Source organism: Bos mutus, chromosome 10 (assembly GCF_027580195.1).
Source record: "Bos mutus isolate GX-2022 chromosome 10, NWIPB_WYAK_1.1, whole genome shotgun sequence".
Taxonomy (NCBI): Eukaryota; Metazoa; Chordata; class Mammalia; order Artiodactyla; family Bovidae; genus Bos; species Bos mutus.
Window position 1 is genome coordinate 1,092,029 of NC_091626.1, and position 17,041 is coordinate 1,109,069.

General features: G+C 44.7%; 1 protein-coding gene across 4 annotated transcripts in view; it reads left to right on the forward strand.

Moving 5' to 3' along the window:
- Positions 1 to 2,778: 2,778 nt before the first annotated feature.
- Positions 2,779 to 17,041, forward strand: part of EPB41L4A (erythrocyte membrane protein band 4.1 like 4A) — a 297,461-nt gene continuing 283,198 nt past the window's right edge. For 2 of the 4 annotated variants that reach the window (XM_005902712.3, XM_070377186.1), the window contains exons 1-2: positions 2,784 to 3,408; positions 3,810 to 4,218. In XM_005902712.3, coding sequence (XP_005902774.1) covers positions 4,120 to 4,218 — 99 coding nt within the window. In that variant the 5' untranslated portion in view covers positions 2,784 to 3,408; positions 3,810 to 4,119. Of the gene's footprint in view, positions 3,409 to 3,809; positions 4,219 to 17,041 lie in introns of all 4 variants that reach the window. The other 2 variants (XM_070377187.1, XM_070377185.1) reach the window with 2 other exon arrangements.

Sequence of the window (17,041 nt, forward strand, 5' to 3'; positions counted from 1 at the left end):
AAGGTTCGTCTAGTCAAGGCTATGGTTTTTCCTGTGGTCATGTATGGATGTGACAGTTGGACTGTGAAGAAAGCTGAGCGCCAAAAAATTGATGCTTTTGAACTGTGGTGTTAGAGAAGATTCTTGAGAGTCCCTTGGACTGCAAGGAGATCCAACCAGTCCATTCTAAAGGAGATAGGTCCTGGGTGTTCTTTGGAAGGAATGATGCTAAAGCTGAAACTCCAGTACTTTGGCCACCTCATGTGAAGAGTTGACTCATTGGAAAAGACTCTGATGCTGGGAGGGATTGGGGGCAGGAAGAGAAGGGGATGACAGAGGATGAGATGGCTGGATGGCATCACCGATTCGATGGACATGAGTTTGAGTGAACTCCAGGAGTTGGTGATAGACAGGGAGGCCTGGCGTGCTGCAGTTCATGGGTTCGCAAAGCGTCAGACATGACTGAGCAACTGAACTGAACTGAACTAAAAACAACTCAAGGATATGGCTCAGAACATTATCTATAGCCCTCAAGGAGGAACTAAAAGTCCTTGACTTGGTCTCCTGGCTAAAGTACTATTCTTTTGTCTCACTTGACTGTTTTCTTGTGTTTCTGCATTTTCTCAGTTCTCTGATTAAATTTTCCCTTTGGAACCTGGAAGGCCTAGGAGGCTAAAGCCTTTCTATAAACAAGAGGCAAGGGGACACGAGGGTGGTGACTGTTCCTGGGAAGGCCACCCAGTACCCTACTTCATTTCAGTAGCTCAATAGGCTATTAGACAAAGAAAACCTGTGGCACTTCTACTCTCTCCTGGCAACTCTGTGTTAAGTGGATTTTCTTTTCTCCATTTTGATAAAGAAATGGAAAAGAAAATGCCTCATCCAAAAAAGGCTGTCATATGTACAGGACTCCACAGCTTTGAACTTTCCCTTGTGAGGAGCCTAGAACAGAACTCTGTCCCACTCCAAAAAGCTAGCTTTTCCATTACCACTGGAGGTAAAGCAAACAAAACCACAATACCAAAGAACATAAAACCGATGGCAGTAAACTCAAACCCAGCAAACAGATAATTACATTTGGGATTTATCTTTTGTTTTTTCAAGTTTCAGTTCAGTTTAGTTCAGTTGCTCAGTCGTGTCCGACTCTTTGTGACCCCATGGCTGCAGCACGCCAAGCCTCCCTCACCATCACCAACTCCCAGAGCTTGCTCAAACCCATGTCCATCCAATCAGTGATGCCATACAACCTTCTTATCCTCTGTTGTCACCTTATCCTTCTACCTTCAATCTTTCCCAGCATCAGGGTCTTTTCCAATGAGTTAGCTCTTCGCATCAGGTGGCCAAAGTATTGGAGTTTCAGCTTCAACATCAGTCCTTCCAATGAATATTCAGGATTGATTTCCTTTAGGATGGACTGGTTGGATTTCCTTGCAGTCCAAGGGACTCTCAAGAGTCTTCTCAAACACCACAGTTCAAAATGGCCAGGTGTGGGAAGGTCCATAGGAACTGCAGGGCACATGAGTGGATAGTCTTGTGGTTCTGGGCCTCTGCTCGCTTTATCGGTTTCCCCAGGGAGAACTGGAGGTGTGGTCCAGGAAGGGGCAGGTTGCATCAATTCTTCAGTGCTCAGCTTTCATTACAGTCCAACTTTCACATCCATACATGAGTACTGGAAAAACCATAGCTTTGACTTTGTCAAAACCATAGACAGGCCTTTGTCGGCAGAGTAATGCCTCTGCTTTTTAATATGCTGTCTAGGTTGGTCATAGTTTTCCTTCCAAGGAGCAAGCATCTTTTAATTTCATGGCTACAGTCACCATCTACAGTGATTTTGGAACCCAAGAAAATAAAGTCTGTCATTGTTTCCATTGTTTCCCTATCTATTTGCCATGAAGTGATGAGACCAGATGCCATGATCTTAGTTTTCTGAATGTTGAGTTTTAAGCCAGCTTTTTCAAGCTTAGGTGCTCTACTGGATATTGTCGCAAAGAATCAATCTTTCAATCATATTTGGTAATTTGGGTGAGGAATATTATATGACAGAAAAGCTTCCACAAGAAAATACACTAAAATCTAGAATAATAAGATGTCAGCTCATGGGAGGCAAAACTTTGTCAGTGCAGTCCAAAGCTGGACACACAATTTGGTTAGAAACTCAAACCTGCTTCAATTGGACAGTGAGCTTGAAAGAAAAAACAGGGTTTGATTCTTAGCTTTAGGTTAAGTTCACACCACATATAGTGGATTTATTGCTCTTTGGGGGTTGTGCTAATTCATGTTTACAGAGAGGCTTTCTACAGAAGGTTCTTTGTAGCAAATCACTATGGGAGGAAATTCCTTCCAAAGTTGCATTGTGTATTTCCATTTTACTGTGCTGAGGATGCCAGGTTTTTGTTTTTTTTCTTCAAACTAGTAACGTCCTAGGCTTTAAGTAAATTGTTCACACTTGGGCTCCGTACCTTAAAAGTGGTAGAGGAGAAAGCTCAAAACTGTCTGACGCGCAAACTCTCACTCTTTCTAATACTCGGTATAAAGTAGAGAAACTTTCTGGCAGGCCTGCCGCAACCATGCCCGGAGCTCTCCCTAGTGTTTCCTCTAACTTCCACTTGTATTAACTCACTTCTGGTTCCCATCTGGAGAGCGCAGATTGCACCTGCTCAGAAGGCCAGCGGGAGCCCCGTTTCACCCGCAGCCCAGCCTTGGTTGCTTGTGCACGGACAGGAGTGCCCACCAGGGGGCACTGCAGCCTCGGAGCTGTTGTGCCTGCCCGTCCTGGACAGAGCCAGAGGCGCGGAGGGCGTGGGACTGGGAGCCTCGAGCGCCGGGGTCCGCGCGGAGCCGCGCCCTGCCCCTTCCTAGAGCACGCCTCAGATCTCCCCGGGAAACCGATACAGCGAAGAGAGCTCGGGCCCGGGGCCGCGAGGCGGACCGCTCCCGCGCCGCGCGGTTCCCGTGAGGACCTTCCAGCACCTCGCCATTTGACCATCTCTGCTCCGCCCTCCATCCCCAGCCGAGACCCCGCCCCAGAAGGGGCGCCCCCTTCGCGGCCACTGGGTCCGGGCTTGGCTCCCGGGCCTTTCGCAGACACCCAGGCCCGGCCCAGCTGCACCTGGGCGGCTCCTGCCCGGGGCGCCCCCCCTCGCACCGCCGAGATAACTTTCCCGGGAGCCGCCGCGGCCTGGCGCGCCCCGGGGCACACCCCGCTCGCCCGCTGGCCGCGTTCCTAGCCGGGCCGCCGGCTCCTCCGCCCACCAGCCTCCCGACCGCCGGCTTCTCTGAATTTCCTGGAGGAGCAGCACTCCGCCGCCCGGGCAGGGGGCTCTCGGAGGGAGAGCTTCAAGTTGGCCACGCATAGACCCGTGATGAACTCGGGGATCCCCAGACGGGAGCTGCGCCCCCCGACGAGCTGACCTCCACTCGCCGGTCGCGGTAAGGAGCCCGAAACCCTTTCGGACCCTTTTCCGGCTTCTCGGTGCGGGTGGGCTGGGGAGGCGGCGGCGGTAGTGGACTGAGGGACGACCCTCGCCACTGCCCCTGCGGTGGGCCGGGACGTGGTGGGGGCACCCCTGACACAAAGGAACAGCCGAGTGCTCCCGGGTCGGCGAACCGAACCGGGGCTGCGGGGTGGGGTCGGAGCTGGAAACGCGCGCCCTCTGGGGACCCCGGAGGCGGAGGGGAGGCCGGTGCGTTGCTTCTGCGCTCCGGCGGGCGTAGGTGGAGGGGGCCGCAGGGCTTCTAGGGGCTTCCAAGTCCGAGGTGGGCCCGGAGCTCTCGTCCGTTTCTTTTCTTGCCCCTTGACCCCTTTGACAGGCGACTTTTCTCGTCCACAGGGCTGCGGGAGGGGCCGCGGCGCCCCCGCCTTCGGAGGAGCCGGAGCCGCAGGATGCGCGGGGACTCGCCGCCGCCCTCCGCGCCCAGTTCCGCCGGCGCTTCCCCGGCCGCTCCCGGGCGCTGACGCTTTCCCGGGCTTCCCCGCCCTCCTTACCTTCCGTCCGCGCCGCTCCGGACCCCGCCGGTGACTGGTGCTTTCGGCCTCGCCGCGGCGCCGACAGTCCGTTCATGCCTCGCGTTTGAGGGCAGGGGGTGGCTCAGCGGCTGGCTCGCAGCTTTCTCCGCTGGCTGAGGCCCGCCACAGCCGACATGGGCTGTTTCTGCGCGGTTCCGGAAGAATTCTATTGCGAAGTTTTGCTGCTGAATGAATCCAAGTTAACTCTCACCACCCAGCAACAGGGCATCAAGGTAGGCACGGGTCGGGGGCGTGTGCCGGGGGAGGGGCTGCGCAGCCGGGAGAGCGAGGGGGTCCGCGGCTTTGTCCCAGCGCTGTCACCCGGGCGGGGCGGCGGCGGGGCGTCTCCGCACGGTGGGAAGGCGCGGCAGCTAACCCCCGCGCTCAGGTGCGGGGTGGACGTGTCAGGCCGAGTTAACTTTGAGTCCTTCATAAAAGAGAGTAAGTTTGACGTCTGGCAGGATCGTCCATGCACCAGCTCTCAGCTGCAACCCACCGTCCTGAAACAGACCCAAAACTCTTCCCTACCTCGTTCTCCTCCCAAAGCAGCTAAGGCCCCCAGAGCTCTCAGAGAGGCGCAGAACTGAGTATACAGGCGATCCTCGGCTTTGTTGAACGACTGTTTTTTCCTTGATAGGATTACTGGGAAAGGAAAATAGCTCATTCGTTGAAACGCATGTATTAGGTGGTTGTGATTGTGTCGCCTGTGTTTGTGGTTGGGTAATGTTACGTTTGGCCGGAAAATAATTTCCTTTTCCGAAAGCAACCTGGTTTTAGCCCCATGTTTAAGTAAACATCTCTCCAAACGAGGTAATAACTTTGTGTCTCTTAGTAGGTCATTAAAATGCAATTACCTCTATTAACCTGAAGAACCCAAACCAAAAGGCTATGGGAGCTTGCAGACATCCACTTCCTTAATTTTGATGGGCTCGTGTTTACGGTTGACAACCTGAAGGAAGCGCCTGCGCGCTGGTTTTTGTCTCGCAGTAAGGTAGCTACCTAGAGATGATCGCAGTCCCGAGTGTTTTGTTGTTTTCTCTTTCTCCTTCAGTTTAAAATCACTTCGGCATTTCAGATACCTCCGCTGCTGAGTCTGAGGAGGGGAGATCGCCCTTCCCCCGCCTCTCTCTCATACAGCAGGCCGTCTGAAAAATAAAGTGAGGGCTGCCAATTGTGTTGTCCTTGTCTTGTCATCTCAGAATTTAATCCTAGTGGCGTAGACTCTGGGCGTTTCCTTGTGTGAGTTAGTTTTTAACATAGCTTAATACACACTAGAGTAACTGTTCTCTGTCAGAAGTTTCAGCTTTGAATCATTCTTGGTGTACAGAATTCTGATTTTACAGCTGTCTTTTTTTTTTTTTGGTTAGAGAAAGGAGGTAAAAATGATCAGTTAAAGCCACAAAATAAAGTTAACCCTTTGGGAAATTGTTTTGAATATTATTTGCCCTGTAATTGTAATAAGCAAAAGTCAATCAGATTCTCAGTGTTTCCTTTTAACGTCAATAAAAGACTCTCTGGGCAAGTGTTCATTGTATACTTTTAGCTCTTTATGTTCCAACTCCCATTCCCCGCCCCGCCCCCCCCCCCAACATGAAATCAGGGAAAGAACTTACAAGATGATGTAACATTCTTTGGGGTACTGTTCAAATAAAATAGGCAACACTCCCCAAAACATCATACATTTTTGATAACATATAGATTCTCTTTGGCTTTGAAACAATTAGAGAAAGATAACTCATGATCTGATACTAAAACAACAAAGCAATCTTTCTGAAGTCCAAAGTCATCTGGTATGTGAGCTTCCTATTTTATCATGAAAGCCCTATTCCTGTCAGCTGTGGAGCTTGTACATTATTCTGTCAAGAGAGCAGCCAAGACTTGGGATCAAATGGAATAATATTGTCAAAGAAACATGAATCAAAAATCCTGATCCATAATTACTTTTTATAACCTGATGGTGCTTATCTGGTTTTACAAATAGGTGAGTGATTCAAAGGCATTCACAACTTTATAATGCTGTTATTTTGGATATATGCCATTTAACTAAACAATAATTTAGGCATGCCTTTGTTGAAAGTAATCATTTTGCAGCAGCCATGCCCTCTTTCAATGTCACGAAGCACGCCACAGTTATTTTGATGGCCATATGTGTAACACAGATGTCTGCTGAAGTTAACCACATTATCTGTAGCTACTATGCTACCATAAAATGCATGTGTTAAGCACCTATCTGCTTGTGCCCGCGTGCTCAGCAACTCAGTCGTATCTGAGTCTTTGCAACCCCGTGGACTGTAGCCCACCAGGCTCCTCTGTCTGTGGGATTCTCCAGGCAAGAATACTGGCGTGGTTTGCCATTTCGTTCTCCAATCTGCTAATGGTATGTACTAAATTAAACACACACATATGTGCTTACAAATGATATAATGTATGAACAGCATCTTACATGATATTCAAACACTGAATGAGTATTATGTTTCTGTATATTATTTTTTTATACATACTTGGCATTTTCTTTAACTCCTACTTTAGTTTGTAAATGAAATAGTAAACAATTTACTACGAAGTCAATACCCAATAACTACTATTATAGTGTTTTCCTTCCAGAATAGTACTCTTGATAATTTTGATTATCGCTAACTAAAGTTAGCTAAGCATATGACATTTTCCCCTGAAATTGAAATAGAATTTTTTTCAAAAGTATTTTCTAATATTTATTTTGAGATGACCCTTTTTCACATTCTATCTTAGATGAAGACATCTAATCTTGTGTTAAAACTACATATTTTAACCCTTAATGGGAGGAATTTTACTAATTCCTAAACATTTAATAATTTGCTTGCATTACCATTATAATAATGCTTTATAAATTAAAAAGATTAGTTGTAGTAAATTTAAGTAGAAGGCATAGAAATAAGCTTTGTAAAACATTTTTTCCCCCTCTGTACTATTTTGAAAAACACTGTGGATTTGTTTAAACACCAAGTTACTCATTGAAAAGTTAGTTATAAGTGATTTTTTCCTGCAACTCCGATCAAAGTTTTTCCTTGACTTTAGGCAAAAAAATCTACATATTTGTTCCCATGGGAAGCATTTCAGCCTGAAGACAATAGTTAAACGTCTTATATCTTCAGATTCAAGTGAAAGTGAAGTTGCTCAGTCCTGCCTGACTCTGCAACCCCATGGTCTGTAGCCTACCAGGCTCCTCCACCCATGGGATTTTCCAGGCAAGAGTCCTGGAGTGGGGCGCCATTTCCTTCTTCAGGGGATCTTCCCGACCCGGGGTTTGAACCTGAGTCTCCTGCATTGCAGGCAGACGCTTTACTGTCTGAGCCACCAGGGAAGCCCCTTGTTAAGATGCGTAGCATTTAAATGGAAAATAGTTTTCTGTTTCAAAAATAATTAGAAAAATAAAACCCGGTGTCATATTCATACTAATAAGAAATAGCTGTTTGCGTTCTTAACTTACTTTAGAGGTAACCTTACCTTGTCAAACAGAAAGTCTTTTGCGTGCAGATTGGAGTTTGAGCCCTATCCAAGATTTAAAAACCCAAGTTTATATAAACTGAATGCTATTGGTTGTGTGTCGAGCCACACAATAGCTTTTAGCTGTTTGTTCTCTGCTGCTATCTCTGTTGTTTATTTTAGTAGGAATTTCTGCTGTGGTTGGTCTCTTAGTTTTTTGAGCAGTGTTTGTTCAGGAAAACTTTCATTTTGTCCTTTGTAATTTTCTGTGCTGGGGGAGGTAGAAATCTTTCTTTTTGTTCTCTTGGAAAGCAAAACTTGAATGTGACTCAGACTACTTTTATTACTTGTCATTTGATTAGCAAAAGATTTTTAGGGAAAAAAAAATCATGAGGTTTTGTGATTTAGTTCACAAAATTGCTGCTGCAAATGTGAACTAGATCAGTATTTTCATTTCAGCAAGATTTTAGTCCTCTGAGTAGTAATGTAATAAATACTGAGGTGCTTGTTTTTCCCTCAGTGTATTTGACTAAATTAATGAAACCAATGTGACAGTAAGATGGAATTTCCTTTAACTTAAAAAAACATGCTTTACTGAGATATACCATCCAATTCACACAGTTAAACCCATCCATTAACTTTTAAATGAAGTTACTTTCTGAATCATCCTGAGGTTCCTGAGGGAATATTATGAATCAGTTTTGATACTTTGATCAGAAACTTCCTAGTAAGTTAGAAAAGCAGAACTTGGGGACTTGAATTATATGCATCTGTCTTACCAACAATTGTTTCTTATACTCTATTTAGATTGGTAAATAAAACATCTAAGAAGACTGAGAAAAAGGGAAAAGCAGTAGTTTTTTGCAAATCGTATTATATTTACATATAGCTATATCTTTTAATAGCAACGACATAAGGTACACAGTCAGGGACCTTCTAAACATAGGTTTAAGCAAGTAATTGTACCCCAGCATTTCTGGGGTATAAGCATTTCTGGGTTATAAGCATTTCTGGGGTAATATAAGATTGACTATGGGTCTTGACTGGTTAGTAAGTTACAGGTGACTGGGGTAGTACACCTCTTTCACACTGCGTCTAGGTTTCTAAACCTCAAATGTGGTATCTGTGCCGTAACTGTTTAAGATGAACTACTACATAAATTCTCCCTCAAAAATTAAAAAAAAAAGATTGAAAGTATTTTTTCCAGCTTTATTGAGGTATAATTGACAAATGAATTTGTAACATGTTTAAGGAGTACAACTTGATGATATAATACCTGTATATATTGTGAAAGGCTTCCCACATCTCACCATTGTTAACACATGCACCTCTTACACCTTTCTTTCTTATTGAAAACACTTGAGATCTACTCTTTCAGCAAATTTCAGTTATATACTATAGCCTTATCCCCTGTAGATACCATGTTATACTTTTAGACTTAACTGCCCCCTCAATTTTACAAGACTTTTTCCATGAAAAAAAAATGATTAAAAATGCCATTTATTATCCATGGTTTTAAAGTGATTTAAAAGCAATTTAATGGGGAAAGCATTGTTTGTTACCTTTAGCAGATAATGACTAGCTATCCTTTTCTAGGGGCTTACACTTTTCTTGGTTGATACTAGATCACACTTTTTGCTGCCCTGTTAATTGTCCTTGAATTCTATAATATTAAGCTTAAACTGACTTTAAGTTAATTTCCAGTAGTCAGTATGGATGTTCGAGTTGGACTATAGAGAAAGCTGAGCGTGGAAGAATTGATGCTTTTGAACCATGGTGTTGGAGAAGACTCTTGAGAGTCCCTTGGACTGCAAGAAGATCCAACCAGTCCATTCTAAAGGAGATCAATCCTCAATGTTCATTGGCAGGACTGATGTTGAAGCTGAAACTCCAATACTTTGGCCACCTGATGCGAAGAGCTGACGCCTTTGAAAAGACCCTGATGCTGGGAAAGATTGAGGGCAGGAGGAGAAGGGGATGACGGAGAATGAGATGGTTGGATGGCATCACTGACACAATGGACATGAGTTTGAATCAACTCCAGGAGTTGGTGATGGACAGGGAGGCCTGGTGTGTTGCAGTCCATGGAGTCACCAAGGGTCGGACACGACTGAGCGACTGAACTGAACTTTGAACTAAATTTAAACTGATACACAGCTTTTGTTGTTTTTGAGCATGGGTGGTATCTTAATCTATTCAGGCTGCTATAACAAAACACTACAGACTGGGTGGCTTATAAACAAGAGAAATGTATTTCTCATAGTTCTAGAGGCTGGAGGTCTGAGATCAGGGCTTCCAGCATGGTTGAGTGAGAGCCCTCTTCCAGGTTGAAAACTTGTTATGTCTTCATGTGGCAGAAGGGGCTAGGGAGCTCAGTTGGCCTTTTTTTTTTTAAAGGTACTAATCCCAAAGGCCACACCTCCTAAAGACCGTCACTTTGGGGCTTAAGTTTCCAACATACGAATTTCAGGAGGACCCAAACATTTAGACCATAGCAGATGGTGATAAAATTAAATCTAAGTTGCAGGGTCAGAAGTTCAGACTCGACTTTCCATTAGATATATGGACAGTGGTTGTTTATTTTTATTATAAAATGAGTTGGGAAACTCATCTTTTGTTCAGTGGTTCATGTCAGGTTGTATCTTCGTGGGGCCAGATGGTTCTTTGTTGTGGGATGCTGTCTGCTCCATTGTAGGATAATTAGGTGTAATTGTAGCCTCTACCCAGGAGATGCCAGTCACACCGCTTGCCTAAGTTGTAAGAAGGAAAAATACCCCCAGATGTTGCCAAATGTCTGATAGGTGAAATCACCCTCAGGTGAAAACCACTGTCATGGAGGGTAGCAGCTTCCCTTTTTCTTCTGTATTTGGTACCCAACCTTCTACACTGTATGCAGACTAACTTTCAGATGCCTTCTTTTTTCTCTTTTGAAAGAGAGTTATATGCCTCATAGGTTAGTGAAAACAATAGGAAATCTGTATCTGTAACTTGCTTAATATTCTTAGACTAGCGGGCAGTATACTGGATTGATGAAAAGCATGGGCTGTAGCATCAGACCACTAGATTTACATATTGATTCCACTGATTACTTATTAGATGTGAGGCCTTCAGAAAGTTACTTTTCTTCTCTGAATCTCAATTTCCCCATCTGTAAAATGCAAACAAAATAATACCCACTTCATGAATTCATGGTGCCTTGCATGTGATAAACACTCAGAAATTGTTGGTCTAGATTCTTCCTCCTCCTTTCCTTGTCCTCTTTTCCTTTGAGTGCTTCCTTCCTGTTTGCATATAAAGTCCAACCATCATTGTTTAAGTTAACATTCTACCTGACCTAGACCTTCAGCAGTTCTGTGTACCCAAATGACTTACTCTGTGGGTAGAACTGCTCAGTCTTCCAAACATACCTGACTTTCTTGCGCCTTATGCTTGGGATTGCTGCTGAGTGGTACCCTTTTGCCTTTCCTTAGCCACACACTCATCTGAACTCATCCTTTAAGACTTAAACTGAGCATCCCATCTGTTAGAAAGCCTTTAAGGCAGTTTGCCCTGGCAAAGCTAAGTGCTTGTCTGTGCCTTGCACACATCCTGGTATAGCACTTATCTCACTGCAAGCATCATTTCTAGATGCCTCTCTCTCCCACCGAAGCCTGAGAGCCCTTACCTGTGATCCCCAGCAGCTAGAGCTGTACACGTGTAATAGATGCGTATTCGCTGTAATTTGAATAGGAGAATGAATGGAGTATTACTACTGGAATAGGCCCAACAGGCCATGTTGAAAATCTTGTGGATAATGAGATTCCTTTGCCATTTTATTTTAACTTGAAAAGATCCTAGAATAAAGTGAATCTTCTGTGAGAAATCCTGTTGCCAAGGTACTCTAATTTTTACATTGATAGTGGGTAGAAAATGAGATGGTGCAGTGAACTGACCGCGTGCAGGACACTGAAGATCTAGCTGAGGAGCAGCTATTTCAGAAAACATGAGTTACACCATTTTTGTGTTACAGAACTAACTACTGAATCTTTCCTCTCTCTTTTTTAGCAGTGTAACTTTCCCCTTACAGCTTAAGAGTCTTTTGGAAGAAGGGCCTGTTTCAAGATGGGATAACAGAACCTCACACTTTAGTTGCTTTTCTTCCCTTGTCTCTGATTCTTTAAACCATTGGAGAACAGTGTCAGTTGGTTTCATAGTGTGGACTTACACAATTGGGGACCATTGGTATAATTTTTAATCTTGCTGTACTGCCAATTTTACTGCTAAAGCTGCATAAACCTCATCTGACACTTCTCTGAGGCATAATGGAGAAGACAGGGTCAAAGTTAAATACTGGTTTTTTATGACAAATGATGTTTTTCATTCTGATGCACCATGGATTTTTCTGCAGGCCTGTTATAAACAGGACCAGTCAGATGTCAGATTTGCCATAACCCTTCAGCTTCCCTGGTGGCTCAGGTGGTAAAGTATCTGCCTGCAATGCAGGAGACCAGGGTTCAATCCCTGGGTTGCAAAAATCCCTTAGAGAAGGGAATGGCAACCCACTTCAGTATTCTTGCCTGGAAAATCCCGTGGACAGAGGAGCCTGGTGGACTACAGTCCCTAGGGTCGCGAAGAGTCGGACACGACTGAGCAACTAAGCATGCACGCACTCCACCTTCTTTGGCCGAGCTTTGTCTCTGATATTTTAGCCACACGTAAAGCTCGTCCTTAATGCTCCTGCAGCCTGCTTTGGGTGGTAAGAGTAACTGCCATTTGCTCCTGTGTCACAAGATTTGTTTCTAAGTCTCGTATATTAAATGTAACCAGGCCCCTGTTATCACTCGTTTGGATCTAGACTAGGTGTGTTAAGGTCAGCGACCAGCCGGTTTAGTTTGTGACTCAGAGCCTATAACCACAGTTTGGAGAGTCTGTACCGTTCTCAGAAATGTGGATTGCATTCCTTGCCCTCTGAACCATGTATTTCCTGTTTTATTTTTTTTCTTTTTTAAAGTGAGATGGTCACTTTTCCTTAGTGCCGCCTATTGTTAATCCATTTCTCTGTAACTGAACACTCTTGCTGAGTCCCCAGAGGCTGAGATGGCTCTTGCAAGTAATTCACTGAAGTCAAGAGGGGGCCTGGCAGCGGTTTCCAAATGGGTGAGAAATTTGTTTTCAAGGATACTGATGTGCCAAGTGGAGATGAATGCAGGCCAGGAGACCTGAAAGGTGCTGAGCGCTAGACCCTATGAACAGTGACTGAAAGGTCAGATGTCAGAGGAGGAATGAGCCAAACAAGGCTCATTTCAGCTCCCGGAGGTTGCTGAAAGAGTACCTTGTCTTTTGGACTCTGTGGGAGAGGGAGAGGGTGGGATGATTTGGGAGAATGGCATTGAAATATGTATAATATCATATATGAAACGAGTTGCCAGTCCAGGTTCGATGCACGATACTGGATGCTTGGGGCTGGTGCACTGGGACGACCCAGAGGGATGGTATGGGGAGGGCAGAGGGAGGAGGGTTCAGGATGGAGAACACATGTATACCTGTGGCGGATTCATTTTGATATATGGCAAAACTAATACAATATTGTAAAGTTAAATAAAATAAAATTTAAAAAAAATCTTATAAAAAAAAAACCTTGTTTAGAATACATCTTTGCGTACGAACAGTGATGTGAGTTGGGGGTCAAGCTCCTGAGCTAGCCCATGGAGACTGTGAGTTTTTTTTTTTTATTTAAAGAAAATCCCCCCCCACCCCGCGCCCCCCAAAAAATGTAACATGTGGCTGTGCTGGGTCTTCGTTGTGGCACTCAGGATCTTTAGTTGCTGCATGTGGGATCTAGTTCCCTGACTGGGGATGGAACCTGGGCCCCTGCCTTGCGAGTGCAGTCTTAGCCACTGGACCACCAGAGAAGCCCCCTGTTTGAGTTTTTAAACACTCGGGTCCCACCTTGCCCTTCGTTTAGAGCTGTGTTTGAGAAGCAATCTTGGAGCCTCTCCTGCCTTGTCACTTGTCAAAATTGGTTTTTATCCACCATTCTCACTGCTCCCACTTTGTACTGGAACCATCCTACTAACTGGGGTGCTGTGTGGTCATTTTTGGTCTCCCCGCTTCCCCTACCCTGCCCTGTGTTTAAATCCTGAAATAACTGATCTTGTGATGGACCACAGGACTCTTCTTTCCTCATCTGTGAGCTGTAGGGTGGGAAAACTGCCTCATGGAATGACCACAAATTTGAGAAAAGAATTTTAGGCACATAGCCTAAAAGGTGCTCGTGTTGGCAGGCGAGTTCTTTACCACTAGCGTCACCTGGGAAGCCCCCTAAAATGATAGCTGTCATTATGTATGATCTATGACTTGCCTCTCCCGCCCAAATTCCACTTTAGGATATCTTACCCCGCAATCCAGCCCAAAGTGGTGCTAGATCCCTGAGAGGCATGGATGGGTTGGTTGTTAGAAGTAGGGAAACAGTGGTTCAATATCCATAGATACCAGTGATTTTTCAGATCTCTGTATTTTTACTCACATTGCCTCAGCTACCACTGGGATGCTGAAACTTTGCATTTGTACCCCTAGTGAGATTTCCTGCCTCTTATCTGGCTTGAGTTTCTGACTGCCTGCTGGAGGTCACAGTAGATGTCTCAGCCCTTCTTTTCCCTCCAGACTCTGTCTTCTGGCGCTGCCTAGTTTGGTGAATGAGGCTGCACTTGGTCTTGATCAGTTAAGATGCTTTGATTCTTGGTTACAGAGATTTCATTGCAGATTCTTTTAACATGAGATTTGTTTGCTCAGATCAGGTTCCCAGTTTCTCTTCATCTCTTCTGTGCCCTGTCATACTGGGAATCAGGGTCATATGCAGGTGGTAGCAGATGGGTAAATGGTTCTAGAGATGATACTTGTACGTGCCACTATGTGAGATGGGAGTGGAGGCAGGCTCTGTTGTAGGAGGGAAGACTCCTTCTCCCGAAGTTCACCAGCAGACTTGCCCTTGTGTCTTATAGCAAAGAGTCTTGTGGCCATTCTTGAACCACAGTGGCGATGGGGTCACCTTCAGGGTGACAGGCTCTGCTTGGGGCTGGGTAGGGGTGGAATTCTTTCCTAAGGGAAAGGGGAAGGGGTTCAGGCAGGAGGGAAGGTGGTCAGGATTGTCAGGATTTTGGCACCTGGGCTCTCCTTAAATTTCCACATCCTTCCAGACATTGGAATTCTACCACTTCAGTATGTTCCAGGTTCGACTCTTCTCCCCTCCTCTGATGCCTTCTGCCCTGGTCTAGATTGCTGTCAGTTCTCAGCTGGACGGCTGCTGTAGCTTCTCAATCTCTTTGGCTTAGTTTATATTCCTGAGCATGAGGGCTGCACCCCGGCCCTTCATGATGGGACCCCACGTCTATCTGACCTTACTCCCACCACCTGCCATATCCTTGTTGTGGATTCTGGCCAAGCCAAGCTGCTTTCTAGTCTGAATTCTCTACCTTCCCTTTCATCCTGGTCTTTTTCTGCTTGGAAAGCCTCATCCCACCTCCTCTTCAGTGAAGTCCCCGTTCTCATCAAGCAGGGTTCTGCTCAGGTGCCACTTTCTCTGAAGGCTCTCTCCTAATCTGAATTAAGCCTGCATTTCATTGCAGGAGTTTCTGTACGTTCCTGCCCACCTCATCCTGGGAGCAATATCAGAAGATGATGAGGGCGTGAGTCTTGGTCATAGATAACTCTTGCTTCAGGTCTCGCTTCCATGTGTTAGTACTGTAACCACGGCCAAGTCACTACCCTCAGAGTCAGCTTCCAGTTCTAAAAAATGAGGATCAAATTCTCCACCTTATCCTGAGTACTGTGCATAACCCTTAGCCCCATGCTGAATGAGTGGGAGCTGTTGTGATAGACATAGAAAGCCTTGAGGGAGGGGACTATATCTCTTTTATGGGATCCCCAGGTCAAGCTGAGTTCCTGAGGAATCAATGAATGATTGTGGACTGGCTGAATTAATCTGAATAAGGAAAGGTACTTCCAGATTGATAGAAGCAATGAATCTGAGAAGGAATGACATCTTTTCACCTTGATACTTTCTAGGTTCCCTGGGTACACGTGTCCCTGCTTGACTTCTAATTTCTTATTTAATTTTTAAAAACAGTTTTATGGAGATGTATATCACATACCTTATAATTCACCCATTTAAGGTGTGTAATTCAGTGGTTTTTCATGTATTTACAGAGTTGTGCAACCTTCATCAAAATGAATTTTAGAACATTTCATCACTCCGAAAGAACTCTTATTAGCAGTCACACCTCCTTTCCTCCCGGCCCTCCTACCAGCTCCAGCTAGGCAACCACTCATCTTTCTGTCTCTGTAGATTTGCATATTCTGGACATTCCTTATAAATGGATTCATATAATATGTGGTCTTTTGTGCCTGGCTTTCTTCACCTTGCATTCACTTATAATGTATGTATCAGTATTTCATGCCGTATTATTGCTGAATAATAGTCCATTGCATAGATATGCCATATTTGTCCATTCATCAGTGATGGATTTTGGCTATTACAAATAATTTTGCTATGAAGATTCATGTACAAGTCTTTATGTGAACATAATGTTTTAGTTTCTCTTGCATATATGCCTAAGAGTGAAATTGCTGGATCGCACAGAGTCGGACACGACTGAAGCGACTTAGCAGCAGCAGCAGCAGCAGCAGCAGCAGCAGCAATTAATAGTTTGAGGAACTTGCAAACTGTTTTCCGCAGTAGCTGCACCATTTTACATTCCCACCAGCAGCGTCTGAAAGTGAAAGTGGTAGTTGCTCAGCCGTGTGTGACTCTGTGACCCTCTGGACTGTAGCTCACCAGGCTTTTCTGTCCATGGGATTCTCCAGGCTAGAATCCTTGGGTTTCCATTCCCTTTTCCTGGGGATCTTCCTGAGCCAGAGATCGAACCAGATCTCCTGTATCGCAGGCAGATCTTTACCATCTGAGCCACAGGGAAGCCCAGCAATGTCTACGGGGTCCAATTTGCCCCATGTTCTCACCAACACTTGCTTTAATCTTTTTGATTATTACTAACCTTTTGGGTGTGAAATGGTGTCTCACTGTCATTTTGATTTGCATTTTCCTGAAAATTAGTGATGTGAGCATCTTTTCATATGTTTGTTGGCCATTTGTATATCTTCTTTGGAGAAGTATCTTTAGTTTGTCAATTAAAAATGCTGAGTTATTTTTCTTTTTATGTTAAGTGTTTGCTGTGTGTGTTTAGTACGTTGTTGCTCAGTTGTCCAGTCGTGTCCAGCTCTTCTTGACCCCATGGCAAGTTTGTTTTTTTTTTTCTGTCAGATACTTGATTTGGAAATGTTTTCTCCTATTCTGTGGGATCTAAAAATTTTTTCTTGACAATGTTCTTTCATATACAAAAGTTTTAAATTTTGATGAGTCCTATTATCTTTCCTTTTGTTTCCTGTGTTTTGGGGGTCATATTTGAGTGACCATTACTTACTCAAATGTTATGAAGATTTACTTCTGTTTTTTTTTTTCTAGGAGTTTTATGGCTTCAACTCTTACACTTAGGGCTATGATCTTTTCTTCATTCTTTTGCATGTGGATATCCAGTTGTCCTAGCTCATTTGTTGAAAAAA